This window comes from Anabas testudineus, chromosome 4, assembly GCF_900324465.2.
Source record: "Anabas testudineus chromosome 4, fAnaTes1.2, whole genome shotgun sequence".
NCBI classification, from domain to species: domain Eukaryota; kingdom Metazoa; phylum Chordata; class Actinopteri; order Anabantiformes; family Anabantidae; genus Anabas; species Anabas testudineus.
In genome coordinates this window covers 6,130,531-6,158,380 of record NC_046613.1, presented here as the reverse complement: position 1 = coordinate 6,158,380, position 27,850 = coordinate 6,130,531, and the positions used below count along the sequence as shown (strand labels likewise).

The 27,850-nt window shown below is 41.6% G+C and overlaps 3 protein-coding genes across 4 annotated transcripts in view; 2 read left to right on the top strand and 1 right to left on the bottom strand.

Annotated features, from left to right (window-relative positions):
* Positions 1–812: 812 nt before the first annotated feature.
* On the bottom strand, positions 813–4,873 carry cltrn (collectrin, amino acid transport regulator). Its single transcript, XM_026344156.1, has 6 exons — positions 4,544–4,873; positions 4,039–4,097; positions 3,743–3,828; positions 3,467–3,583; positions 2,078–2,272; positions 813–1,989 (listed from the first exon to the last, which is right to left on the bottom strand). Exons 1-6 carry the CDS (start codon positions 4,608–4,610, stop codon positions 1,878–1,880), a joined length of 636 nt encoding a protein of 211 aa, XP_026199941.1. The 5' UTR covers positions 4,611–4,873; the 3' UTR covers positions 813–1,877.
* A 1,992-nt stretch (positions 4,874–6,865) lies between these two features.
* On the top strand, positions 6,866–23,137 carry reps2 (RALBP1 associated Eps domain containing 2). Of its 2 annotated transcripts, XR_003297913.2 has the most exons (20): positions 6,866–7,259; positions 11,402–11,525; positions 12,011–12,186; positions 12,906–13,014; positions 13,413–13,525; positions 13,630–13,771; positions 13,861–13,924; positions 14,778–14,946; positions 15,028–15,081; positions 15,306–15,381; positions 15,738–15,812; positions 16,215–16,263; positions 16,375–16,511; positions 16,808–16,869; positions 16,976–17,065; positions 19,564–19,653; positions 19,742–19,875; positions 20,652–20,757; positions 22,117–22,550; positions 22,595–23,137. XR_003297913.2 is itself a non-coding variant. In XM_026346075.2 (19 exons), the coding sequence occupies exons 1-19, from the start codon at positions 7,080–7,082 to the stop codon at positions 22,183–22,185; spliced, it is 2,019 nt and encodes a 672-aa protein (XP_026201860.1). In that variant the 5' UTR covers positions 6,866–7,079; the 3' UTR covers positions 22,186–23,137. The 2 variants fall into 2 exon arrangements, 1 of the variants encoding a protein (XP_026201860.1); XM_026346075.2 differs by having other exon boundaries at positions 22,117–23,137.
* A 2,466-nt stretch (positions 23,138–25,603) lies between these two features.
* nhsa (Nance-Horan syndrome a (congenital cataracts and dental anomalies)) overlaps positions 25,604–27,850 on the top strand; it is a 50,484-nt gene continuing 48,237 nt past the window's right edge. The window contains exon 1 of the mRNA XM_026345187.1: positions 25,604–26,088. Coding sequence (XP_026200972.1) covers positions 25,809–26,088 — 280 coding nt within the window. The 5' untranslated portion in view covers positions 25,604–25,808. The remainder of the gene's footprint in view (positions 26,089–27,850) is intronic.

Here is a 27,850-nt window from a genome sequence, read left to right as displayed (position 1 = left end):
AAGGTTTAATAATATTATTTTCAATAATGTGATAAAACATATCACATTTCTCTGCAATTATTGCCGTTTCCTGTCTTCCTCCACAGTGGGAATTAATTAATCAGCAAATATTCTAATAATATTGTGAGGTTTTCGAAATAAATTTCACAGGAAATCTTTGGCACCTCAACAAGAAAAATGAGATGTAAAATAACTGGACTCCCCAAGCAAGACAATCAAATGCAAGGGAAAAAGACTAGTCATCAGCACATGGAGTATTGCCTGGACACTGTGGCTATCTTATGGTCTAACACTACAAGTCCAAAATATTGTTGTACAAACTGCAAATAAGACACTCTCCTCACAGATCACAGGAACAGATTTAATCTAACAATGAACTAAATATAGACACGAGTTAGAACGTGAAAGACTTCAGAAGTGTAGTCAGACTAAAATAAGATAACAGTAAATTAAAATATGTTTGAAATTCAAATGTCTAAAGGCACATTGCCTTTCACACTCTCTTTAAAGAACACAAAGGAGAGCACTGTGAAGGAAGGGACATCTACATCTGCATCTGTCCAGGGGACTCTGACAGTACAATGGTGCCACCTGAAGTGAAATATATGGACTGCATGCTCTCACTGGCGCAGTGTATTGTGAGATCATGACACAGCAGCTGATGCAAACAACAAGAAGAGGATGTTAAATTAAGGCCAGGGGTCATTACTGATCAATAATAAATACTGCTGCTACAGTGTGTATTGTCCCCTAGTGTTTAAAGCAGAAACATATGAAAAGGACATGGATCAGAGAAGAGAGATGGTTAGTCATTTCATTTTAGGGAAAGCCAGGAAAGGCCAATTCTCATCCCAAAGGTAGTTTTAGTTAGCTTTATTAGATTCTAAAAGAAATTGTATATTGAAAAAAATCTTTTTTTGTGCCCACAACATTTGTTTGTTTTTGTTGTTGTTTTGTTTTTTGTCAATTGTCCATTTTAAGAAACAGAACAGATGTGGATCTTTGCTGATAGTGACTGATTGTTACAGACACTCCGGCTACTCCAGCTCCTTCCATCAATTCATTCTGCGTCCTCCAACAGGAAGCAAACCTACAGCAGCATTATGTTAAATGTGTCCCATTATTGACTGTTCGACTGGTACAAATTTAATAAAGAATATTGGGGAAGAAGTGATTTGTGGTGTTAAAGAACTAGAGTTCAGCCCACCTCTCTAAATCTGTTTGTATAGCTCCATTACTCCAAATTGCCTGCTGGAAGTAGTACCACCAAACATTTAAAATTGACCACAAACACACAAAGGTTTAAACATGAATGTGAGGCATCTTGTGAGTTTTTTGACACACCATTTCTCATCCATCACCAAACATTTAGCCCATTATCCACACCAGTGAAGGTCGTCACAGTTTGTACACATATTCAGTAAAAAATATATATATAAGTTTGGCTTTTATAGCAATATAACATTTTGATTTTGATATCTGTGTCTACAAGTACACACGGGTACTGCGGTGCTCTGACTCATACATGGAAATGTGTCAAGCTGTATTTTTGCCTTTGCCACTGTGATAATGAACTAAGCCCGTCACTGACTCTGGGGGGTTTTCCACTTTCACTGTCAGGAACAAAGAAAGATGATAGCAGCAAACATACAGCAAAGGATCTACTCACAGCAGACATCTGTTCGGTTAAAATCAGTCACAATTTTCAAAACATGCAGATTTTCCATAGTATTGAACTTGTCTATGGTCTAACAATTGTTCCCAGTTCAAAAAAAGGATTAACACCATAATAAACTAATGAGCTCCAACGACCTGGAACAGCTTAGAAACCTTTTCTTATCTTACTGCGTACATGAAAGAGTTTACATCAACACTTTTTACATGTGTGTCAGTCTGTCGTCTAAAAAAGACATGTTGTAAACTCCGTCGGTTGCAGCTCCGTTTTCCACTCTTTGCCTCTGTGCGTCTCCGTCATGAGCCTCTTTTTTCCTAGAATAATAAAAACACGACAGATCGAGCTCAGTGGTCACATTTACAGAATGCTTTTTAAAAAGTTGACCTTAAATCATGCGCCCACCGTTTCCCTTGGACCAGAGAGGACCCGAGCAGAACGATGATGCCGGCAGCCACAATACCCATGACTACCCCAAACACAATGAGCCACGGAGGAGTGGCAGGCTCGACTGGGGCTGCCAGGGTTGGATGTATGCCAATAAACTCCAGAGTCTTATCAGTTAGCAGGAAAGCACTGTTAATGCGATTCCTGGACTTTCTAAAGAGAAAAACAAAAAAAAAGCAGGTTTTAAAATGGATTTAATCATTCATACAAGAGCACACTTGCTGATTTGCATTTAGGAAGTGGTGTGTACTTTATGGATTTCTGGTCATGTTATCATTTTTGGTTTCTTAACTATTCTTTATTGTGTCTGTTACAACAGCCTTAAGTATATTCTGAGACTGTGTCTGCCACAAGTCAAGTTTTACTGAATGTGTTGACACAGGTGTGTGCAGTGTGTCAGTGACGCTCCGTCCAAACATCAATTGATCCATAAAGGTAACAGGTGAGCAATACAACCCAAACATTATTTTTCTTATTTTTCCACTAATCACTAGAAATGTGTTAGTTTCATCACTATCTGCTCATTTTCATTAGTTCAGTTGTCCAGAAGGATTTTTGTGATTCATGAAAGTCCATCTTTATGTTTATAATTATTTTTATAATTAATTGCATTATTTATAAGGCACCAACAATGTGTTTGTGTTTGTATGAATATAGTAATACTTGCCAAATGGTTCATTTTTTTGTCACACTTTTGTCAGACCCCGTTGAATTAACACACATCTTGCTCACACCCCCACATTTCAAATTCAGTGTGGTGGTGACAGAGGAGCAACTTCCAAAAAAAAAAACCATATAACTCTTCCAATCTTTGAGGTCCTAACTGTATATATTGACAAAAACACCACATTAGCATAAACATAGCAAAATAACAGGATGCTGTTCATAAAAACGATACAGTGAACTGATTAAACTACAGTGTGCTGCTTGGTTCAGTGTCGTTTCACTGCTAACTAATTCTGGCTCAGTTAACACTTACACACTAACACATTCTTCTTCATAAAAATGTAAATTAGAATCCACAGCCACTAAAACCTGCTCTTGTTGAGTTTCAGTATATTCAGGAGTTTCGTCTCCATGAACAGCAGTTTATGGTGGTTTGTGTTTGCTAATGTAATATTGCTGTTTGCTCTTGTTAATTGTTACGGTGTGTTTCTCATTATCCCATAATTCACACAGTAGCACTCAATCATTTCCAGCTCTCTAGGAGTTTCATTCTGTACCTGAGAGATTATTCTTTTTTGCTTATTAGTCATCGTCTTGGCATTGAAAAAAAAGCTGATCTATGCGAAGAAGGGCCAGAGGCCAAAAGACATTTTCAAACAGGGGTTTTCCGGTATTGTTTACCTCACAGCTTCCTGCACATCTTTCTTATCGATGAGGCGTGTTGTGTTCAGCGGGGATGTCACCACAAACCAGAAGGACACTCTCGGAGTTTCACCACACACAATGATGTTGGACACTCTGGTGAAGTTTTAGGAGACAATAAACACCGTATCTGTGTTACGTTCATAAACCACGATCATGTCATTACTATAAACAGTCATTGTGCCATTTTACAATCACAAACACTAAAAGGAAAACAAAACAACAAGAGAAGAGCAGGAAAAAAACATTTCTTACTCAAATTCCTGTTCGCTCATGTGATTCCTCATGGCAAAAGCCAGAGTCGCTCGGAAAAGGAACCTTTCGTTTTCATTCCAGACATACTGCAACGACACATAATGTGGCACAGATCAGATCTGTAAAGACCTTTAAGGTTAACTGGACACTGTGTCCTCATAATAAGCAGTCGCACACACTTTAATTGAATTCTGGAAAGTATTTTGCACATTAACTATTAAGTATTTATGTGGATAATACGCTAAAGTAGCATAGTGGCACTTTTTCAACATTTGGTGCAGAATATTTATACGTACAGCTTCATCTCCCAGAGCGGTCCTGATGCTGAGTCGAACTTTATAACCGACTGAAGCATCTGTAAGATAAGACATATTTAAATGTGCTCCACATGCCATGATTTTGCATCCTAATTTTTAAAGAGCAGTCTGCTGCTGCCATGCTGATAAAGCTGATCTGTGTGTACACAATGTCCAGGCACCAAGCTTCACTCATTGCTTCCATATAGGGGTTGAAAAAGGAGAAAATGTCACGTAGCGTGCACATATTTTAGGGTCGTGGGTCATGTCGACATGTATACATGGATATGAAGTAAATATTTGAGTTTTGTGTCTAATCTGAATCTGTCTTTGTTCCTGCTGTGAGATTAGAAGCTGCATTCCACACTGACTGGAGAAGCTGTGAGGAAATACAGTGGTGGTTTTACAGTAACAGAATCTGAAGTATTACTGGTAGTGTATTAGAGGAACTACAAGAAAATGAACAGTGAGAACCAAACGCATTTTATTAGGCATGGACACTTACCAGGTGTGCACAGCTGTTCTGCCAGTGAAGATGACAAACAGAGCAGGAATAAGATCTTTTCAAACATTTCCCCAGAGGAACGAGAAGCCCAAAAATAAAATGTTGCGTTCAAAAGTCAGAGCATTCAGTGATTTGAGGAGGTCAGCAGTGAAACATCACCGTGGATAGAGTTTGGGTTTAATGGTTAATCCGGGTCACACCTGAATGATGTCCTCGTCTTCTTGTCTGTCAGAGGTGCAGCTCGCCCTCACTTGGAAACGGTGAAGTGGGAGCTGCAGTGAAAACTGTTTGTTCAAGCTTCCGAAGAGTCAGATAGGGTTTGATAATGTGAGACAGAGAAAAACACAACGGCTCGGCCTGCCTCTGTTTGCTCAGCACAGTGTGACTGAGCCATTCAGCGCAGGTACTTTTATATTAACAGCAACTGGCTGGAAAGCAAACAAAGTATCTGACCATATTGATTTATCAACACAAAAGATAAGATAAGAGTGAGAGACCCTTTTTTTCTAAACAAGGTATTTAATCGAAACTTTCTTCACTGTGTCATATAATTTAAAATGAGTCATTTCAATTAAATGTTCCACAGTGACAGTAACATGCGCCAGGCAAAGTGGAGAAAACCTTTATTAGTCAACAGAAAATCCCAGGGAAAAGTATCCTCTCTCCTAGATGAGAGCTGTATTTGGGGTTAATCATCCATTCTGCCCTGATGATCACGCTTGAACAGTGGTTAACTGTTCAACCAAATGTAGTAAACGAGGCCTGACACAGCCATTTATGTGAAACTGAGTTACCAAAGGGCACTCTAACTCATAAAACAGTCAACACCCATGTTGAAACAATATGAACAAGATGCAACATAAATCCAGGTTTAGTTTCATTATTATATTTTTATGAATGTTTACATAAAGAATACTGTTTCTGTCATTCTATAGCGTGAGACAAAAAAAAAAAAAAACTAATAAACTGAAATAAAACACAATTTTAGTGGGAGTTTAAAAGAAGATCTTGCAATAATGTCTCTGCCTTTTGGCTTGCTCCCAGTTCAGGCTTTTAAATACTAATTGACTGCTTTTGGTCTGATGCCATAGACTGCAGCATTTGTGCTGAACACATGATGGCAGTAGAGGCCCAGTGGAGGAAAAAGGACTTGAACATGGAAAAAAAGTCTTTTTTATTTTTTAATTTTATCCATTCAGACTAAAACATTAAAACATCATAATAACCAAGCTGCATCATTAAACTGATTAAAATATGCAGCGATATAACAACATGCATCCAATATCAACAACAACAACAACATAATACTAAAAGAAAAATACAACTGTTTACACGTCAGGCTTTTTCTTAAAGGGATGCTCCACTGAATTCACACATGCAGTTTCTCATCTACTCCTGACAAATTACACTAATGATGTCATCTGGATTTTTACCTATCAGGGTAATGGAAAAGCTAAGACCTATAACAGTACAGCATGCACCTGCTACTTCTTTTTTTGTTTGTTTGTTTTTTACATTTTAACCATGCAGACACTTTTTTATGTTTTATTACCAATTAATAAAAAAACAAAACAGCCAACAGTGATCTAATATCCCATTAATAACTTACATCTGTGAATACATTATTCACCATATAAGCTAGATGAGTCTTAAAATGTTAAATATTCATACATAAGCATGTATAAACAATGATCCATCATTTTAAAGACATTATAGGACACAGGGGTGACAGAAGGACTTTCTGTTATACAGTGGTATTTATTTAGGCATCATTATCTACCTGTATCATTAAAAAATACAAGCAGCAAAGGTCGGAGTCGTCCACATGCAGCACTATCTAGCATATGCTGAATGTGAGGGTCAGGGTGATTGTTACTGCTTAAAACTTCCGCTTTTCACCTGCAAATGGGAAATATAGCAGCTGAGTTGTTCCGTTGTTGCAATAATTCTGAAGTTAGGATGAAAACAGGTTCTGTTTATTTTTTGTATGCAGCAGCAAACTGGGGGAGAGCCAGAGACCTCCAGAGGGGGCGACGGGGGGGGGGGGGGGGCCCTAAAGCATCATACACAGATTAAAAAAGCATCATACACAGATTAAAAAAGCATCATACACAGATTCACACATTTAAACACTGCTGGTGTAGGATCAGTCCTCACAGAGGGAGCCCTCAAAGAAAAGAAATCATTCAAGCAGCAATCTTTCCTGTGTGGGGTGTGGTAAAATAAAGCAGCCTCTTATTTCCTAGACAATGCCCCCCCCCCCCCCCCCCCCCCTCCCTTCCTGTGGTCTACCGCCCCCTGCAGGCTCAGGCTGGTACTGCTACAACCAGTCACAATAGGCAGTAGGAGTGGATGATCCTGAGGCGAGCAGGCAGGCTGCCCTCTCAGACAGCACTCCTGCCGGAGGTGATACCGGCCTCCTCTTGCCAAACCCCCACTTCCGACTTGAAACAGGAGCCGGTGTCCGGAGTAGGATGCATCGATCTGTTTGGATGTAGAGCTTCTCCAGCGGATCCTCCATGCGTCAGCCCCGGGAATGGATCAGGAATCCGGTGCGGCGTCTGCAGGGAGTTTCATCTCCCTGAATGAGCACGAACAGAGGTATTACTCAGGTCTCCACAGTCTGTGTCAAGCTGACACTTCAGGAAAACTGTCGTCCGGCAAAGTGGCAGAGCTGTTCAAGGCGTCTCAGCTACCTCCAGAAACCCTGCATAAAGTGAGTGTGCGCCTGCTTGGTCATCACATGTTGTCAAGTGCGAGGGGGCTGAGAGCTGCAGCTGCAGCTGCTGCTGCTGCTGCTGCTGCCCAAGCCTCAGAGGTCTGCAGAGACTCTGATGTCTCAAATCCATGTGCTGATTTTCTGTGTGAACTGTCTTTGTGGTTGTGTGAGGTGTTACACACTCTTCTTTAACCCCCCTGTCACACAGGAAGGCAGTTTGCTGACTGCAGTAGCTGTGCATGAGTCTATTTGGAGTCTTACACCAACTTGCACAGAGTCCAGCTGCTTATAGGCTTGTTGTTGTATCAACGCAAGTACAGTTAGTAGTGCCCTCAGAGGTCCACTACTATGTGCTGCTATGAGAAATACATTCCCAACGTGTCAGGGTTTGTACTTAAGGAAGTTTCATGTACAAGATCTCCTCTTTTAAAAGGCCCAAACCTGATTTTATGGTGTTTCAACCCATCACACCTGAGGATCATGTTCAAAAGATGTTGACTGTTTTCTCTATGAATCATTTAATTGTTGTGATGTGTTAGGATAACCCAGTTTTCCAGAGCCCAAAAGGGACAGTTTTGTCCAACCAGCTACCTAATTTCCTGTGCAGAAACAATGAAAATTGAACAGCCCACTCCTGGAAGCCAGGCTGTTCAGCTCGAAAGACGAAAAACACAATCCTCACATCACACTTACAGAGGGATTTCACATTTACTCAAATCAATATAAGCAGACATTACACAAGTTTTGGAAAATCCAACTGTCTGCTCTGATTTTCATACCGTGCAGATGAGATGACCCAGTGACGTTGTTAGAAAACAAATTCTAAAACAAAACAAACAAAAACTCAAAGTACAAATAACATTAGGTCATTACAGATTTGATACAAAACAGTAAACATATTAGCAGTTCAGCTCCGTTTTGTATTGGCTCCTGTGTAGAACTACTGAGTCAGATATATTTTGCTGACCCATGACAGGAATATCAACATATTTTTCCAGCTCAGATGAACACAGCAGGTTGCAGCCTGCAGCCTGTTCACACCACTCTCTGTCCCGAGGGGTCGGCTCTCTGCGATCGCAGCCTATTGTGTCTCTGTGTGGGTGTCAGGAAGTTGGGCATTGAGCTCCTCTTCCTTCCTGTCCGGCCTGGATCACTGCCACCGCTCTCAGGGTGATTGACACGCGGCCTCCTGAGCTGTGTTTGGCCCTGCTGCAGGATGCCTGCAGGATCACTCTTGGACGCAGCTCTGACTTCTGGGTCATTGTGTGACTCAGTATCAGTAAATCATAAATGGTGCATTTCCTCCAGGATACTGGATGATAACACAGAAGTCGTGTTATCATTTGACTTGACTTGCTTTTAGTGTAAATAGTCTTTCTGCTGTCATAATAAGAATTTTCCATCATGTTCTTTATGTCGAGGTGTGTTTTTGCTGATTCATTCTTAAGATTGACCTGATTTCGAGAAGAAGGCTCTTTATGTCTAACCTGTGTTTGCAGCAGTAAAAGAAAGACACTTCTTCCTGCTGAGCTGTTTCTACTGGCTGTAAAGGCAGCAGTCATTCAGAGAGGGGCTCTGCTTCCTGCACATTACTCTGCAAAGAAATCAATTATTATGCTCATTCATGGACTTAGAGTTCAGACTTTGGGTCCTGCTGTTATTGACTGAGACTATTTTCTTTGCCAAGTAAGCGAATGCTTCTCATGGCATTTTATCATGTGAGCCTGATAACAGCCACGACAGCCAGTGTGAAAACACAGTTTAGTGTAACGTTCAGAATTAACCATGAATACCAGCGATGTTGTCCGAGTGTAGTTAAAGTCGTCTGCGTTAACACGTGGCTGCTGAACCTGTCTGGTTGAACAAGGTGTGGTCTGAGTACTCAGATCATGCTTAAATAGAAGTAGCAGGTAGACACTGAGCACTGAAACTCAAACGTGATGGGACTGTGAGGCAGATATAGGCTGTTATTAAGTATGTTTTACATAATGAAATGTTTATTACAGACACATTAATGCATTAGTAGTAGTATTGTACGGTTGTAACTAGCCCTGTTGTGTTTTTGTTACATTATGATAATTATATAAAATCATGTTCTTCAGTAACAAGTAACTGTATCTTCTGCTCCACAGTGTAAAAGCAGTAAAAAGTACAGTATTTTTACTTTTTAGTTCCCTAAAATAAAAGTGCATGTATTTCAAACATCAGTTCTATACAGTACCTGCTATTCCACAACAGTATGGTATGGTTGTATCTGGATCTATTTATTTAGTTAGTTAGTTAGTTAGTTAGTTAGTTAGTTAGTTAGTTAGTTAGCTATTTATTTAGCATATGACTGTGACACAAACAGCAGATATGTGCAATAATGTATGAGTTATAGAAGATAATATCTTTCTTTCTGCTGCTACCTTAAAAAGACAATGTGTGTGTGAAAGCTCGTGTGTGTCAGATTCATCATACTAACAGGGTTAATATTTACTCTTTTCATTTAGACTGTCAACAAGACATGGACTTTATTCATTTCTGGAAAGTCACACCAGCGATGAAATTAAATGTCACATGAAAGGTTTCCTCATCTTCTTTAAATGACTTGGCCCCCTCAGGCCGCAGATCCAGCTTGTCAGTCTGGTTCCTCTATGCCTGCACTGGTGTTCTCGAAATAATCTCCTCATCAATCTTTCTCTGCCGACCTCAGTCACAGTCACCAGCGCTGCAGACGTGACCTCTAATGTCGACTCAGCCTCTCGCTGGCCCGTAGTTGTGCTGGATCTCATGTCGCTGCGAAAACTGGCGAATGAACACAATGCAGATCCAGCAGAAATAATGTCACATAAGGTGATGCGGGCCACATGTACTCCACCCAGCCATCAAACTCATTAGACAGTGGCTATTAACAGCAGCACCTGTCATTTAGACTTCAGAAACATATTGACTCAAACTAATGCAGTCTAATACCACAGCGCTGCACAAAATCCTGCTTGGTGAAGCTTTTGTTTTAGTGAGGTGTCATTCTGCAGGCTGTTTGTGCAGCTGATGAACTGTATTGTAATATACAGAGAGAGGTGTTCCCATCACTCGGCCTAGCCTCGTTGACATTACCAGAAAAACCTGTCTGCAGAATTTAGTAGGCAAATGTGCGAATGTTGCTCAGCTGTGAGAGATCGGTGCATGTGGTTTACACCACACTGCACCTCACTCACTTAAAATTAGACTTTAGGGTCTTATGTGTTAGTGTTGGTTGACCAGTGTTAACCTTTTTGCAATTGAGTTAACAGTCAGTGTTGTCTTATTTAGCCTATGTGCTATTTGGGGATGGACTCAAATTTGACCATGCTTTCTTCTCAGTGTTTATGCTAAGTTAAGTTAACCTCCAGTAGCTTCATCTCATGTAGAAACCTGAGAGTGTTGGCGATTTCCACAAATAAGCATACTTTCAAACATGTCACGCTATTCCTAATGAATTCCAACCCAGCCATCAGTCTTACATTATGAAGGACAGATATGTGAAACTCACATTTTAATACTGATAAAACTCCAGTTGATATTACATTTACATGCATATTCTTAAACAAATTTGTGTTTACCCAAATTATCCAAAGATGATTTGGTTCCCTGGTTTGTATTCCTGGTTGGTTTCTAGGATTCTGAGTAGAGAGTAGCATGTGTGCGAAGGAAACCGGAGCCATTAATACTTCCATGACAAAAAGGAATTACTGTTAATCGGGTCTCTGTGGTGAAAACATTGTGTTCACGGTGACACAATAAACTCAGTTTTCCACATAGATTTTCTTTCCCAGATTGTCTTACATACTGTATATTCAACCTAATCTTCTTTGCTGCCCTGAGTGAGTCCACCTCTAATCAAAAGAGTACTGAATAAACAGATTGTACTGGGCTGCTTATCCCTTGCATATGTTTCTTCTAGCTGTATTCTGTTAGTAGAGCCTGTACTTTTGTGCTACACATTAACTTTACCAGGGTGTAAAATCACATGCTAAAGATTACTCTGGTCCTGGGTCGTTGATTGGAAAAAGGAAAGCAACAGGAAAAATAAGATTTATCTGGGTAACGTGGTGTTCAAACCAACCCATCGTTCTGGTTTAATTGAAAATGTATATGTCTAAACTTTGTCTTTTCAGGTGACTGAGGTGTGTGGAGCCAAGCGTCTGGGTTACTTCGGTACACCTCAGTTCTACGTGGCCCTGAAGCTGCTTGCGGCCGCCCAGTCTGGTCTGCCCGTCCGCCTGGAGAGTGTAACAGCCAGTAAGTCTGCTGCTCAGAGTGGTGGCGTCTTATGAGAGCAACAGGGGATCACGAGATTATCTTAACATGGCAGGATTTGGTTTAATCTGGATGAAAGGGGAGTTGCGTGGAAAGGGCTAAGTGTGTTTGCCCTTATTACAAATCTTTTTCTTGCACAGCACATGATACAGTAGCTCCATGGATTATTAGGAAGAGTATGAGTTTCAGGTTTACCAAGTATGTTGCAGTAGCTCAGCACTGCAGCGTTACACATGAAAATGCTCATCCTGATTAATTCCTTGTATAATCCAGTTGTGTCAAAGGTCATCAGACAGGAAGCTGCTGATCAGATAAGAGGAAGAAATATCTTAACATTCATTAAATACATTTGTTTTACAGCTATTTCCAAACAGAAAAAGTAACATATAGAATAAGAAACAAATGTTGTTCAGTTCAATTCAAACATCTTTATTAATCCCACTGGGGTCCATTTGTTTGTTTGTCAGATCTACCTCTGCCCAGATTTGTTGGCCTGAAGAATGACCCAGAGATGCGTTACTTAACCATCCCTCCAAGCTTAGACAGTCAAGGGGCTCAGTGTGGGACAGCACCCAGTTCTGGTTCCTGGACTCCAGCAGAAAAGAGCACCTTAAGGCACCCGGAGTCCAACGTAGAGAAGAAGGTACGCTTGGGTCAAACTGTTCTGATGCTCCAAGATATCACGTAACTGGACTGTAAGCTCAGCAGCAACACACAGGTTAATTATTAACACGTCTTACTAAAAGGGAGGAGAATCACTGTACCTCAAGGTAATGTTTAGAGTTGACCAAAAATGGTTCACTGGAAAAAAACATTCAGTCAGCTATAACCATGAGAAGATTAGAGAAAGAAAGAGAAATAAGCTAAATAATTAAATAATAAGTGGATAAATCTAGAATTGATTAGTGTTTAGTGGCACTGGAGTGAGTGTTGGTCAGGTATTATTTTCATAATCACATCTAAATAATTTTTACATAAATACAAAGGTAAAATCACTATGTGGGATGTAAACAGTGTTGCTTATAGTCACAAATCCTCCTACTAGCTCTAGGGGATGTGTTATCATCTTTTTTTGTTCATTGTTTTGATTTTATGGCCCACAGACTAAATGTTTTAGTTGTTGCTCAAAGCAGTTTGGAGCCAAAACAAAACTCTCATCAGCCACAACAACTTAATGAGCTAATAATATGTGAGTTTTACTGTATTTTGTGCATCATTCAGGGGGCAGATAAATCAGTGAATGCAGCTTTAAGGTGCTGACCATGAACCACACGATGTCATTCAGGACTCACTATCTCAGGAAAGTTGTAGAAACAGCAGTTTGCATGTGAAGTAACACATATGGTCTCCATGTTTTGAAAGGAACCTTGGTCCCCACCACGATCACCGTGCAGTTCACCACCTCGCTCTCCAGCGACCTACCACAGCTACCCGTATGCCAAGCAAAGAAATGGAACAGAGTCACAGATGAGTAAGACAAGTATATTTACTCAGACTCCTTTAACGTGGCATTTTACTTTGCATCTAGAGTAAGAGAGCCGGCTTCAAGGGAGGAACACTGTCTGCTTCATAGCCTCTTTCCTGTAATTTTATTGCTCCGTTTTTTCAGTTCCCTAGTAAAACAGTTGAGTTCAGTGTCTTACAGTAACTAAATTGTGAACTGAAAGAGTTGCGTTTTCCTGCATCTCTGACACTTCATCATTCCTCCAAACAGGCCATCTCTGATTGATCTCTTCTCACCTTAATCTGCCCCGGTCCTATTGATGTGGAAATTTCATTTTTTTTGAGGAGCATGATTGGTATTTAGTCACTGCTTGTTGGTTTCATGTTTCTCCTCCGCCAAAGCTCTGTTTCTCTTCTACCCTTCAGCATATGAAAGCAAACATTTGCCGCGGCAAGTCGTTCAGCTGGAGCAGCACTCCTCACCCTGTAACTACGGGACCAAACCCACTGTGGAGCATCCCCCTATGGCTCAGATACAGGTTTTCTTTTTACAACTTGTGATGTAAATGTTTTATATCATGAATTAAGTCTATACTATGATCTTGCTACTACTTTTACTTTTTTCTTTCGCGTCTATACTCAGGCTTCGTCAGCAGAGAGGCTGGATCAGCAGAGTATAGTGGACTATGCGGATGACGACCCCTGGAGGATCACAGAGGAACAGCTGGAGTATTACACTAATCAGTTCAAAAGTCTGCAGCCTGACTTGGATGCCCTCATCCTGGGTATGCTGCCTCCCCCCACCCCACCCTCACAGCACTTTATTATAAATTCAAAAACAACTTGCAAACTACTCACTTTTTCCTTTTTCTAGGAGCCGTTGCAAAAAACTTTTTCACTAAATCCAAGCTCCCGATACCAGAGCTTTCACACATTTGGTAAGTGCTGACTCGTAGTGTTGTTTGTCCTTGTTCCCTTCTGGGGTCTGCTGGGTGCTTATCAGCCAAGCACCACACTTTGTTCACTGTGTGACAACAATAATTGATCCAGAAAAATAGTTTAAACGCTATTTCTCGCAAAACACTGCTGACCATGTAAAATACATTTTGATTGGAATTGTATTTTTAAAATTGCTTCATGGGATGTTAGAGTCTTTAATGACGAGTTTGAAGCCATGGCAGGCTGTGTCATTGCTGCTGCAGTTAGCTGAACTAAAGCTAAATGCAGTTACAAACGCAACAAAACTGATCATCTGAACAAAGTTATTGTTATAAATACAAGACAATTTTATTGGAAAATACAACATTCATGCTACATGAGAAAATACTACTGTTGTGTCTATAAACAAGCTAAATTTAAAGCTACAGCCAGCAGCTTAGTTTGCACTTTAAAGTATTTATGTGTAATTATATGTCTTAATTTAGATTTCATTATTAATAAATCTGTCCAATAGTATAATCAGTTTCATAATAATAATATAATAATAATCAGTAGAAAAGCATTCAATTAATAAACTTCCAATTAATTCACTCTAATAAATTGCTAGTATAGCTAGTTAAGTACACAGCAAATCAGGTGAACATGGTTAAAAAATCTGTAAATATGTATTTAGGAACTATTTAAAGGTTAAAAACCTTCAAAACTAAATCACAATATAAGAGAAGGTTTATGACACCATCATTGGGGATAACCTACATTTATTAGTCAGGATTATCGTTCGAGTCTACAGCTCATAGCTCCACCCTCAGGTTCTGCAGATATCCTTCATCTCTTAAACTGATTTTTTTTAAGGGAGTTGAGTGATGTGGATAGAGATGGAGCTCTCACCTTCTCTGAGTTCTGCACAGCCTTTCACTTAATTGTGGCACGCAAGAATGGGTACCCTCTCCCAGAGAGCCTTCCTCCAGCTCTGCAGCCCGGGTTCATGCAGCAGGAAGACGACATACCGGACACTCCTGAAGTAAGAGGAAGACAAGCTTGAAGCTGACTGTTTGATAGTCGTACCTTAGACTGAGAGTCATTAAACTGTGCTTTTTTGCAGAGTGCAGAACCTCTTATTGTCTTTGAGGATACTGAACCAAGGCCTAGTCAGATGGTGAGGCAACTCTCAGACAACATACTATTGCACGACTTTGTGTAGTCCCTCTCTACTGCCTGTAGGGGGCACTAATAAGCTACACATCAAATGCATCACGTTGAAACTTAAGGCACCATGCACCTTGTAATTCACTTTAAATGCACTTTAATGATTTAAATCTCAGTGGTTTTGTAATCTATATAACAGATCTGTTTCTCCTTTTTCTTTTTTTGTTTGTTTAGGATCGAGGGATTATAGAGAGGCTCCAGCCAAGTCTGGCCACAACAAAAGATTTGAAAGAGGAATCAAGTAAACAAGGTAAAAAGGAGCAAACAATACTGAAAAACATTGGCACATGTATTTCCTCTGAGTCAATCGTGTGCTTTGATACAGTCGCATTAGGTGGGATACTGGCTCTCAGAAAGCACAAAAAACTAAAACAATGAACTTTTTCTAATCAGAAACAATAAAAAATGTTTTATATGGTTTATACACAATATATACTGCAAGAAAACAAAGACACAAACCGTATCTTTTGTCATACTCAGGATCATATTTGTTGAGTGCATGATAGTCCACTATACAAAAGACATATGTTGACAAACATTATATGACGTGCTGCAGGATTTCTGTGTATAATCCTACAGCTGCTGTCTTCATCACTGTGTCTACAGATTCAAGTGTGAAAGGTGGGATGACGACTCAAGAGAAACTGTCTTTAGAATGTGGTGCTTTTCCTCAGAGGCCAGGTGATGCCAACCCTCCTTTCACATCTGAAAATTAGCGTGACTACTTTGTTCCTGTGCATGAATACATCATGTGTTGCAGATTTCAGATTTATTTGACATCGTAGTATAGCAAAACAGAATATTCTGTAAGCACCTGACGATATCAGGCATGTCAGAGTGATATAGTATATTTTAATATAAATGCTAATATATAATGTAAATGTTAATATAAACAGCAAAAAGGCTGCATGACATGAATAACATGCGAGAATACTGTATGATGCTGATTGAGCTTGTGTGCATAATTAAAATAGCATCGTGTGGTTTCAAAGGGAAGTAGTTGTTTCTCATTTCCAACAGCTCAAACAAGACTAAAAGCCTGATGTACAATTGTTCATTCATTTTATGTATCCTTCTTCACAGAGCCGCCTCACGACCTGGACCCACAAATGAGGACAAAAACTAGACCGAGGTAAAAAGCATCACTCCATTACAACACAGACGTAAAGCCTAAAGTCCTGAACTGCTCATTAACCTGGTTATATCTTTTATTTTTATTATTCCTCTTTGACCTCACCTGCAGGTCTTACTCCAGCACTTCTTTCGAAGATGCAGTGAAGAAGGCAGAGGAGCCTCCCACCCCTCCTCCTAGACCACAGAAGACCCACTCCAGAGCCTCCTCACTGGACCTCAACAAGCTCTTCCAGCAGGGCGCTCCAGGTACAGCCTCTGCCTGACTTAACCCAGCTGCTTTCACTGGGTTAGCTTCCCAACTCACTGTCTGGAACTATAGCGTGTTTGTAATAGTTCTCCTTTCATGGAAGAATAAAAGGGGAAATAGAGAAAAATGTTTTTTTTTTTTTTTTATTGTTCCATCTGAAAGGTGAGTTCCACACAAGAGATCAAGGCGGTTTCTGATTTTGAAAATGAGGGTGGTTTAATTGTGACTTGTGAGGGCAACATATAGATAAAGTCACAGTAAATTATGGCTTGGTAACATTTGATCTGGATTTCAGGGGTGAAAAGTGGATGGCTGCCACCTCCTCCAGCCCTCCCTCCAAGACCATCAGCCTCACAGGTTAGCTTTGTTTGAGTATGGCGGACTTTACCCTCTGAACTCCAGCTCTACACATGTCTCATAAATGAACGATGGAAGAATCAGCACCTATCATTTCTCCCACCAGGTGTCTCACTTTATCAACGCTTCAGACGTAACTCCCCAGAATAAAGTGCAGCAGCCAAACTTTGCTGACTTCAGTCTCTTCAGAGAAGAGGTGAGCCTACCATCTCATTTCCTGCTGTAACATGGTTTGCTTATTTGCGTGGTTGTATCAAGCAGCGAAATTGTCTCTGCAAAGGAGGGAAAAAAAAAATCAGCAGGCAGGCTCAAAATTCAATCCCAGATTGTCGGCGTTTCCACTCCCCGACATTCCCCCCTTGCATCTTAGATGTTGCACCGTAAATCTGTAACCGGGGTCATGTTTGTCAAATATATGAGCCTCTATTTCAAGGCTCTATTTCAAGTCTTCTCTCCTGTGCTCTGCAAGTGAGCAAATACATGAAGGATTTATTTATGGGTAAAGTGACATGTTGTGAATTTACTCTGAGCCCTTTTCAACCTCGGTGTCTTTGTCCTTCATATGTCTTTCCTGACACTTTTTATCAGTTCTTGTGGGTGTATACTTGTTTAGCATTGATGATGTGTGAAGATGGAAATGTAAAGCTTGTATGACAATGTATAGACTTATATATTATTAATATGCACCAAAGGCCATGCTCACAGACTATCCTAGAACATAACCCTTCATCTAACTTTACTTTTGCTTTGTTATTTCTAAACCGCCGTGGACACAGATCTTTAACATTTCCTCTTTTGTCCAGTGGGGAGTCTAATCTGGGAAGCATGGGCAGCCACTATGTTAGAAAATAACCACACCAAGTTGATGTTCTTAGATCACAGTGCCTCAGCTCACTGTTTGCTTATGAAACTGTATCCACATATGGCTGTTGTGGTGTGCAACAGTGTCTCCGTTCACCTCATTTTAGTGTGGGTGTAGTTCCTCTGTATTAATAATCAATGTATAGTTAATCTAGGCTAAACATCACCTAATCTAAATCTAACAAGGGATGAATGAAGCAGATGCTAAGGACTGCACCATGTTTATAAGTCTGTTGCGTAAAAGAAAAAGACTTTTTTACAAAGTTAGGCTGGACGATGCTGGATGAAGTGACTATATAATGTATGCTCTTAGTAAAGCAAACAGATCATCATACCAGAGGGACACTTTATAGATGAGTGAACTACAGGTGATGTTAAAGACAGTTTCCTGGACATAAAACATGGCAGTGTTAACTTAAGGGTGAATGTGTGATGCCAGCTTTTGCAGGGAGCCGCTGGGAGCAGTTGGATTTACAGTTACAGTGAACAGAGAAACTGCTTCACCTGCATCTGTAGACATATACTGTCCGTTCTTCCTCTGCTTCAGCTGCTTTTAAATAAAAGGTTTCATGTGATTTAGATTAAATCAGTTTTACTTTTTTACTTTATCTACTTTATTTACTCTCTCTTCACTTTACTTCACTTATCTTCATTTCCCTGCACTTCACACTTTTACTTCTTTTTACTGTACTCGACTTCATTTACCTTTAGTTTATTTTGGCTCAATATCACTGCTCATGCAGATCTGACGTAATGGCAGATAAACGCTGCATCCTGAGATGAGAAATCCAGTAGATAAGTTAACACATTCTGACAGAGACTTGGATGAGCTCAACCTTCTTCTAATGTGGTTGCTGACTTTCTGCTACAGTCAGCAAATAAATCTTTAGTGACAATAAGTTCACTCACTTTGGGCGTGTCTTTATTTCCTTACTCAATGGTAAAAATCTCAAAGGTATTTCTCACAATAACAGGATTTCTTATGCAGTGCTGAAGTGACCACACATACTGCTAATGGAGCTCCTGTGGTTTATTGCCACTCTAGCAACTACTACAGAGCTTTTTTAAATGTTTCCATGCTGTGGTTATGTTTCCCATCCAACTGTGCAGCGAATCTCGAGGTCATTTATTTGTGCCTGCTTGCGAGTCATTCACGTTGCTCAGCGAAATTGCATTTTTAGGTTTTTTGGGTACAATTTACAGCAGCAGCATCGGCCTGTTTAAACCATCAGGAAAGCAAAGGTATTTTAACTGCTACCACGATGGAGACAGCAGCCCAGAGAAATTAGTGGATCAAATTCACGAAATCGAACATTTACAGATGGGAAATGGTGCAGAGCAAAAAAAAAGTCCAAATGGTCTTACCTAGTAAGAAATTCCTTCAACTCTGAAAACAAACGGTTGTGCAGTCTTGCAATAAGCTAAAATTAAAAAAATCCCCTTCATGTGGAGGGCCCGTCTCCACACTCTTGTAACATTAACCTCTCTGCTGAATGAGAGCAGGTGGCGATATGTTGTACATCGTGTTTAGAAGAGAATAATGGCTGAACTGCAGCAGAGAGATGTAATGAAAGTGTGCTAATCCATCACTGCTGCCCCTGAGCATGCAGGAAGCTGCATCTGGAGAGCGCTGCACTGTGGTCCCTGCAGGGCGGCTGCTGGTTTATCCAGTCAGTGCAGACACACTTCCTCCTGCCTCTGTAGCACTCCTCTGATGTCATTTCACCTCATCATGACATCTACGCCCTCACGCTGGACAGACTTCTTCTCATTTTTGGTCATTTTCTTGGTCATTATTTCTTACTCATGCATTTGCTGCTGTTTGTGTTGCAGGAGGAGAGCAACGTGAAACCCGAGGAACGGGGTCCACCCTCCAGATTTGGTCCACGTAATAACGAGGAGCTGACAAATGCTTCAAAACAGGTCCGAACTCATATGACTTGCGAGGGCCAGGCTAGTTTTGCTGTGTGAGTGTCTATGAGACTATGCTCATATTTAACTTTTCCTTCAGGACGTGATTGGTGGTCCTCAAAGTCAGGCTCCACAGAAGCCAGTACGCAGGAAATACCATCCAGAGAGCCAGAACCCGGAGAGCGTACTTCCACCTGCCATGCCATTCCCTCCCCCTGCCAAACCTGCGCAAAAGTTAGCAAACACTCTTTAATTCAAAAATATAAACAAGTTTATTACACTCACAGATTTGATTCAATGTGACTTTTATTGAGAGGCAGTTGAAACAGCTATAAAAAGAACTATACACTGTATTTGCAGCACCAAACATCAGATATACAAAGTAAAAAAAACATTTTTAACTAAGCTGAGTGGAACAAAATAGAGCTAAAGGAGAGTGAACATAGTATTTAATGAATCAGGTGGATGATGAATTAAGCATGAATTTGAACAAATATTCATGTTTCTCTATGTTTCAACACAGCTGCCATATCACCATTCATTTTGTTTACTGATAATATTGTGTTTAGAGCTTTCCATGCTGCCCCAGATGGCCAAAAAAAGAGTCCCTAAAAGTTTGTTCTGCTGACTGTAAAACCCTGAGAGCGATGTAGAAAGGGGAATTTAACAGACTTTGAGACACACCCTCACCCAGCGTAATGGCTCTAGCATATGTGCTTCTGGCTCCCCTTTGAAAGTGTCAGTCAGCGCAGAAGAAAGTGACAGCGGTGACTGCGAGCTTTAGCTGCTTGATTGATGTAAAAGCCCTGAGCTTTGGTCACATTCCTCGCTGGCCGTCGTCTCTGAGCGCAGCAACCCAACCTGCCAGAGTCGAGTTGATTTACCTCAAGGCGTTTTATTCCATCTTTAAAGCTCATACTCACACCCCTTGTTATGTGGAAGCACAGCAGGCTTGTCCCAGATTTATGTGTGTGTTTATTAATATGGAAGTGGATACAATTGTGCCTCAGGCTGCTGTCCCGACAGAAGAGAGAGATCCAGATGGCGATTCGTAAAAACAGGGAAACCAACGCCGTGTTGACCCGCCTCAACAGTGAGCTTCAACAGCAGCTCAAGGTCAGCACTTTGTTACTGGGAGCACTAAACATCTTGTTTTGTTTTTTTTTTTCATTTATCGAATCCTGCAGGTGTTAAGTTACCATGACCAGTGTGGATCATATTTTTCTCATGTTATTGTGCATTTCTCCTTGTCTTTGTCATTCTTTACAGGACATTAATGCACAACATGCTTGACCAAGAAAACTGATTCTGCCCGTTTAGTTAAAGGACGCATGTGTGTCATTTCAAAACCTCTTAATCATTTGTCAGAAGCTGAATTCCAGTTGTGTCGTAGCAGAACAACAGAAGCTCCCACAGGTCTCACTCAGTGACGAGTCCACCGCTTACCGATCACTCAGAGCGGAGTGGGAATGTGCCCGTGGCGCACACACTCACATTTGGGACACATGCTGCGTGCCTGTCATTCTCCTCATAAAGGATCCAGTAGTGTAACGTTCACACTCACACAGCTTTAAACCTACAGAGACCAGAGACTAGAACAGAGGTCATCTCCTAAATAAAATGCACAGTTCAAACTGGCAGTAGGGATTTTATACTTCATGCTTTTATATTGGCATCTCTTTCCCACTTACTACTGCTAGTTCTCAAAGCATTTGTGGAATTCTGCAGAGAAAGGCATACGTGTCTTTATATAGACTGAAGCCTTGTTGAAATACTAAACAGCCACTGGCATTCACAACTGTCTTCTTCAAAATAGAGCTTTGGCCGGTCAAGCATGTAACTACAACAGGGTGTGTGAGAAAAGAAGAGGGGCTGGATCAAAAAGACTTTTCATTAAACTCAAAGTAAAGTTTGAAATGACAACATATGCATAGTAACAGGTTTTGACATTCTTCCCTTCAGTCAAACCTTAATAATACTGTTAAACTGCTAACTGAGTGTTTATACCAGTGCACAGTTTGCAGAGTTGACTGATTAAACATATGCTGTGGCTGTTTCCATAGTGTCATCTTCCAGACGAACTGCACATTTTACCGACAGTTACTACATGTACACTTCCATGTCATACTCTTCTTACTGAAGTCAGTGTTAACACTAAAGACCAGTGCTGTATATAATGTATATTTTACCAGATGAAATGACTTAGGTGATGCTGCTACAGTCAGGACAAAGCTCTGATTTAGCCCAGTTATTGATATTATAGGGAAGGTTTCTGCTTGTATGCTGTTCGTTTAGTCCATTACAGTCATATTTTGGGGTGTAAGAACCACTTTATGGCCACTAGCAAGCCTTTAATCTTGCTGTAGACCTTGATTGCCATGCCGAACAAAGCAAATAATGTAATGTCTGCCTGAGGTGCATCTCTAGTTCAGACCGCAGTAATCAGAGGTTATGTTTTCTTTCTGTCGACTGCAGGTGGTTCATCAGGAGAGGGTCACTTTGGAGACCCAGATGGAGCTCCTGCGGCCACTGACTACGATGTGACTGAGCCAGAAGTCTGGTTAGAGTCACGTTCCCAGTGCGTCAGTGGAGTACATCAATGTCTCGAACCCAAACACAAACGTTTGAGCCAACATACACAAAATTTTCGTCTTTTTTGATGAATACAGAATAAATGTAAAGGGCTGACGATAGGAACAAAGGTGCACTCCAGACATGTAGACTTCGACTTTGTCTAAATGTTACTTTGTATTACTCTTAGTGATACTTTGCAGGATTAGAACATACATTTTGAAACACTGTGTGTTGTGCACTTGTTAAATATCCTCTTATTCATTCTGAACTTCTAACTTATTTGTCACTTTTGAGTTACTGTTACTTCCATAACACCTCCCTTGCTGATATTCCAGGTATTAATTTTGTGAAGATATTGCCATGACCTCAACACTTAAAGGTCTGGGTGTGTATATTTTTTCTACACATTGTATTTCATGTGTGTCCATTTGGTCTAAAGCAAGCAATGGTGCTAAAGATTATATTTTGAATCTGATTATTTTTTGCACTTAAACATCCAGCACTGGCATGGGCACGCGCGACCATTAGAACACAGGAGAATGTTGACGCCTTGACGCTGGATTTGGATCCATACATCACAATCAGTGTTAACAGTCAAAAGGAAACGAGCAAAATGTCCAGGATAGATTTCAAAACAGCTACAGTGTCTGTAGAAGCTGATGTGGATTTGATTTTATAAACTGAATGTGGAGATGTGGTGCTTCTCAAGCTTGCTTTAGGTCATTTATTCAACACTCTTCCTGATTGTTAATTATGGTAAATGAAGTGAATGAGTTATATGATGGCATGTTACTGCATGTTTGCTAAAATGATGATGATATGACCATTGGACTGTAACTTAACCTAAAATCATGCACCACCGAGCTCTGTGTCGAAGACAGCAATCAAACTAATCAATAAAGTTGTCTATTTTTCTCACTTGGATCGTTTTATTACAGACACTTACTTTAAGAAAGTTGTCCAACCTTTTTTATTTTCTGTCACTGATATAAACATTGTTTTACGTTTTTGCTGTATCAAAAGATTCAACTTAGATTTGCTCTGTGCTGCATGAAAGTGCAAACCTGCAAAACCACTTAATACATTTCTTAAACTGTGCAAACGCACTGAAGTTCCAAACCTTTCCTCACTTGACACTCGAACGAAGGTGACGTTCAAGTCACGTCATTTAACTCATAATCATATCATGTGCGAGAGAGAGAGAGAGAGAGAGATCGGTCAGCAGTCACCCTGTGCACCCTTTGGCCCTCACAAAGCAGCTGTGCTTTCTCCAACACAGACACAACAGGTCACGCAGATCACCGCTAATGGCTGTATTCCCAGACTCTTGGCCACTGCTGTCCAGAAATATCCAGCAACACACTTGGCTCCCATTCAGCCACCTCACACACTGATACTGATATTTCTCTCTCATTCACAGTGGATCCGAACTCCCCCACTCACTGTGGTCCTGTAACAAGTTGTTGTATTGATCACATTTCTCGTACATAGCAGCAAATAACTCATTGTCAGGAAGTGTATTGTGACTAAAGTGAGTCGAGCAGCGGGCTGACTCACCAGATGAATCCTTATGGGTTATAGAAATAGTTAAGGACATTTATTAAAGAAAGAGCTAAATGAAACAGATTCTTTAATCCAAAGAGCAACTTGTGAGCCTGCGTCGAGGCATTCTGGCATCATATGCCGCTCCCACATCTGAGACAAACGAATGGAGAAAATGAATAAGCTGCAGTGAATGAGTTCAGTCTGGGAGACAGGAGCAGGGTGCCAGAAGACAACAAGGCGCTCGGAGCTCCTCCGTGCCATAACCAATATTTGGCACAGTTCTGCATGTCAGTACCTGCCACCTCAACTTACAGCATCTCCTCCATACTGTCGAATGCACCTTATACTGCACGTCAGGAGAGGAGTGTGTGTTTTCATTAAATCAGACAGCTTAACAGGCAGCCATTCTCGCTGTGCTATAAATACCACTTAAAAGTGTTTGGTTTGCATTTCAAGATGACAGCTGCGTGTGATGGGGAAACTATATGTGTCAGCCACGTGTTGTCTCTAAGTATCCGCCTGTTTGATATAATTGCCATCTCACACTGGCTTATTATTATCTACATGGTCATTACTATTAATGATTCGTCTAGTGGAGAAGGTGGTGTTTAGTGGCCTCAGACAAAAAATCCCTAGTGACAGAATAGAGCCTCTGTCGGACTTCGCATTAGTCTGTGTCACAGAAATGACTTCGTCATGAACGAATGGACACTAAACTGGATACTAAAACCTCAAATGATTAAATGAAACGTGCAACAGCTTCTCGATGACTTGGATCATCCCCAGCCCAGTGGGCCACAAGTTAAAGCCGACCACCGTGGCAACAAAGATTACCGGCTGTCGGCTGTTCGATTTAGCCCTTTTGTAGAAGCACCATTCCTCAAAGATGACGACATGCGCCGTTCCTCTCCTTTGTCCCATGCTGGCCTTTGCAAAGGCTGCACTTCTGGTGTGGACTTTAGTTAGGCCACAGGAAGGGCTTTCGGGCTGTCACCTCTGCTGATTCTGGCCCCGTCAGCTGCTGGGATTTAGCTAAACACTCATTCAGCAAATGTGAATGAAGCTGGGCTGTCAGGTCTGCACACAGAGGTGACAGCGAACCTAGACGGGATCACAGCAGCAAGTTCAACTCAGTCCTATTCTGCATAAGCCCTACAAGTTGTAAAAGTGGGTGCTGGCTATTTAGAATCACACTCTCTGACAGAAGGGGCCTGCACACCTTTAGTGACGAGGGAACGATGCACACTAAAGAACCAAAAGCTGAAAGTGATCTGTTGGATTTTCCTTCCTGTTTCTTTTCACTTGACAAAATGTGTAAAAGGTTGAGCTGCAGCCGGTGGATTATGTTCTGTCTTTACTGATTAAAGTCTTCTAGCACTTGAATCATTTCCTCCTTGGCTCAGATACTTTGCTTGTCTTGTACCTCACTTGTAAGTCACTGCTGCGAACGACTAAATGTAAAATCTGTCTGCCCCCTCAGACACGTCCTTGTGTTGATACAAGCGGTGATTTTATTCTTACAGTCCACACCACAAACAGCCAGGCGCAGCATTCAGTCATTTACTGATCACCATCAGTTGCTGCTCTTTGGTTTTGTTTTTAGAAACTTCTCCACTGCTTCTCTCCTTCTTTCCTCTTCCTCCCATCACACACACCGTGACGTGTCTGCAGCGTCTCATAAATCAAATCAAAGTGTTACAAGATCAGTGCTTTCATTTTTCCTGACGTCCACGAAGCCAGCAGGGCAGCACAGCGGGCGGGGGCAGTCCGGATCCAGGAGGACCTGGGACTCCGCCCCGGGTCTTTCCGTAGACTTTCTCTTTTTTTAAAGCCACCTCTACTTTGGAGCAGGGAAACGCACACAGTAGTATTAGGGCAGCAGATGACCCGGCGCAGGAGCGAGGAGCACAGCAGTCCTCTGTAACCACTGAAAAGATGGGGGGCATGAGCAGCAGCTGAATCCACATCCACTGGATCAGGGGCCGAGGGGGGTGAAGCGCCTTCTACTCACTCTTGGGTGAACTCTGTTGGATTTATTCCCCACCAACATGCCATTTGCCAAACGACTCGTGGAACCCCAGTCACTGTGCAGGTATCAAATCCCAAACGAGGACGGTCTGCTTTTCGAGGACCTGGTCTCCATCAGTAATGTGGCTCTGTCTCGGACCCTGCGGCAGCTGTCGGACTTGGCTAAACATGCGTGCTCCATATTCCAGGAGCTGGAGGACGAGCTCGCATCCACCAACGTGCGGGTCCGGGGGCTGCAAAGTAAGATCAGCCAACTTCAGCAGACCTGCTCCGAGCTGGACCCGAAGCAGGAGGCCGTGCGTGAGTAGCCCCGCAGTCTCTCCGTGTCTGTTTGTGTGCGGTGCGCTGCGGTGCGCGCTGGAGGAAAAAAAACACACACACACACACACACACTTCACCTCGGACACACCGATGACGCAGAGAAATAAATGAAGCTTTGGAGAGGGCGACGCGCAATCTGACGCGTTTAGAAGTGAACTTAGGGTGAAGTCTCAGTGAAAGTCGTGAGGCTGAGCTCTGATGCTGCTCACTGAGGGCGTGGGACGGTCTGCACCACCCGACCTCCAGCCTGCAGCCGCTCGGCTATTACGGTGCTATTACCTGTGAGTGTCGGGCTCTTTTTATGGTTTAGGACCGGACTCCAAGTTTTTCTATTCCCTGCTGTGAACGGTGTGGATGTATGTGAGCCCTCAGGTCACTTTGGTAATGGCGTACATTGGTCTTGGCTCGGAGATGTTTACTTATTACGCGTCTCTCCCTCCGGGTGCGTCAAAGCATTGATTTAGTAACACGTCCAAACTCCGGTGAGAGTCGGTGTGCTGTTCTGTGTTAAATATACACTTTATGGGGATGTAGGTATGACTCCTGCTCTGCCCACTGAGCTGTCTTCTCCGTGCGTCTGGCTCACGCTGCTCCTCACACTCGTCTCCTGTTGTACTTTCTTCGGCCACCATTAAAAATTCATCGCCCCGATAACGCAGCATGTGGCCAGCGCCTGGCTCTTTTAATCTGTGTGGCCCACCTCACCCCACCTTATCAGCCCCTTTGAGTGACTCTGGGTGATGGGATGTGTATGTTTATATGTAAACCCACAGCTGGGACATTTTAGTTTGAGCAAGTACTTGCATGTTTCCCAGACCCTGCATCCTGTGGTCTGTGGATGGGTCACTTTGCCCTAAAGGTACATGTCTGCTGTTTGGATAGCTGCCAGCCAACAACCAAAACACAGACTGAGCCCCCCTTCAATCCCATATAAACTTTGAGATGTGGCTCAGATTCTTTTTCAACCTGGAATCTCTTGGTTTTCTGCATTCATTTGTCTTCAAACATGATCTGATCTTCATGGAAGTCAAGAGTATCAACAAATAGGATGTGCCTTAAATAGTTACACCAAATACATGTCTGATCTTTCATATATTTATTGAGAACAACCATTAGAAACCTCATAGTAGAAAAAGATCAGATCACATTTCACATTTCTAAAAGTTCATACAGTTTTTCTTGCCGCTGTATATCACGTCCCTCGTAGGAGATCTTGCATGTTAAGGTACCAGAAAACCCCCTTTTGGCTTGAAAAGCCTAATAACTCTTAATTGCACTTTTCACATTAATGGTTTCAGTGGCAGCCTCAAACAACAGAACCCTCCCTAATCTGAATGACAATTAGTGTAAATGGAGCAGTTCAGGGCAGGCGGTGCTCAGTAGGTGGGTGTGGGCTTTTATGATGTGGCTGTTATTAGTCTATAGGACAGCTGCTGAAGGACACGCAGTAGCTGCAGACCCAGTCACCCTGCTATGCATAATTGAATGTTAACATGTTAGTAAAGTAGCACGTGTGTGTGTGTGTGTTAGTGAATCGCTGCTTGCTTTGGAGTGTGATACCATAGCTGCCTTCCAAGTCTCTCTGTGGTAACATTTGTGTGCAGCCGTGTTTTTTAAATGCTGCGTGAGATGCTGACACATTTAGGTCAAACAACTTGGTTTGCTGGAAGTGTGATGTCGCTCTTTCACTTTTGCCTTGTCGCTCATAAAAAGCCATTCAGTCTCTATCAACAGTCCAGAT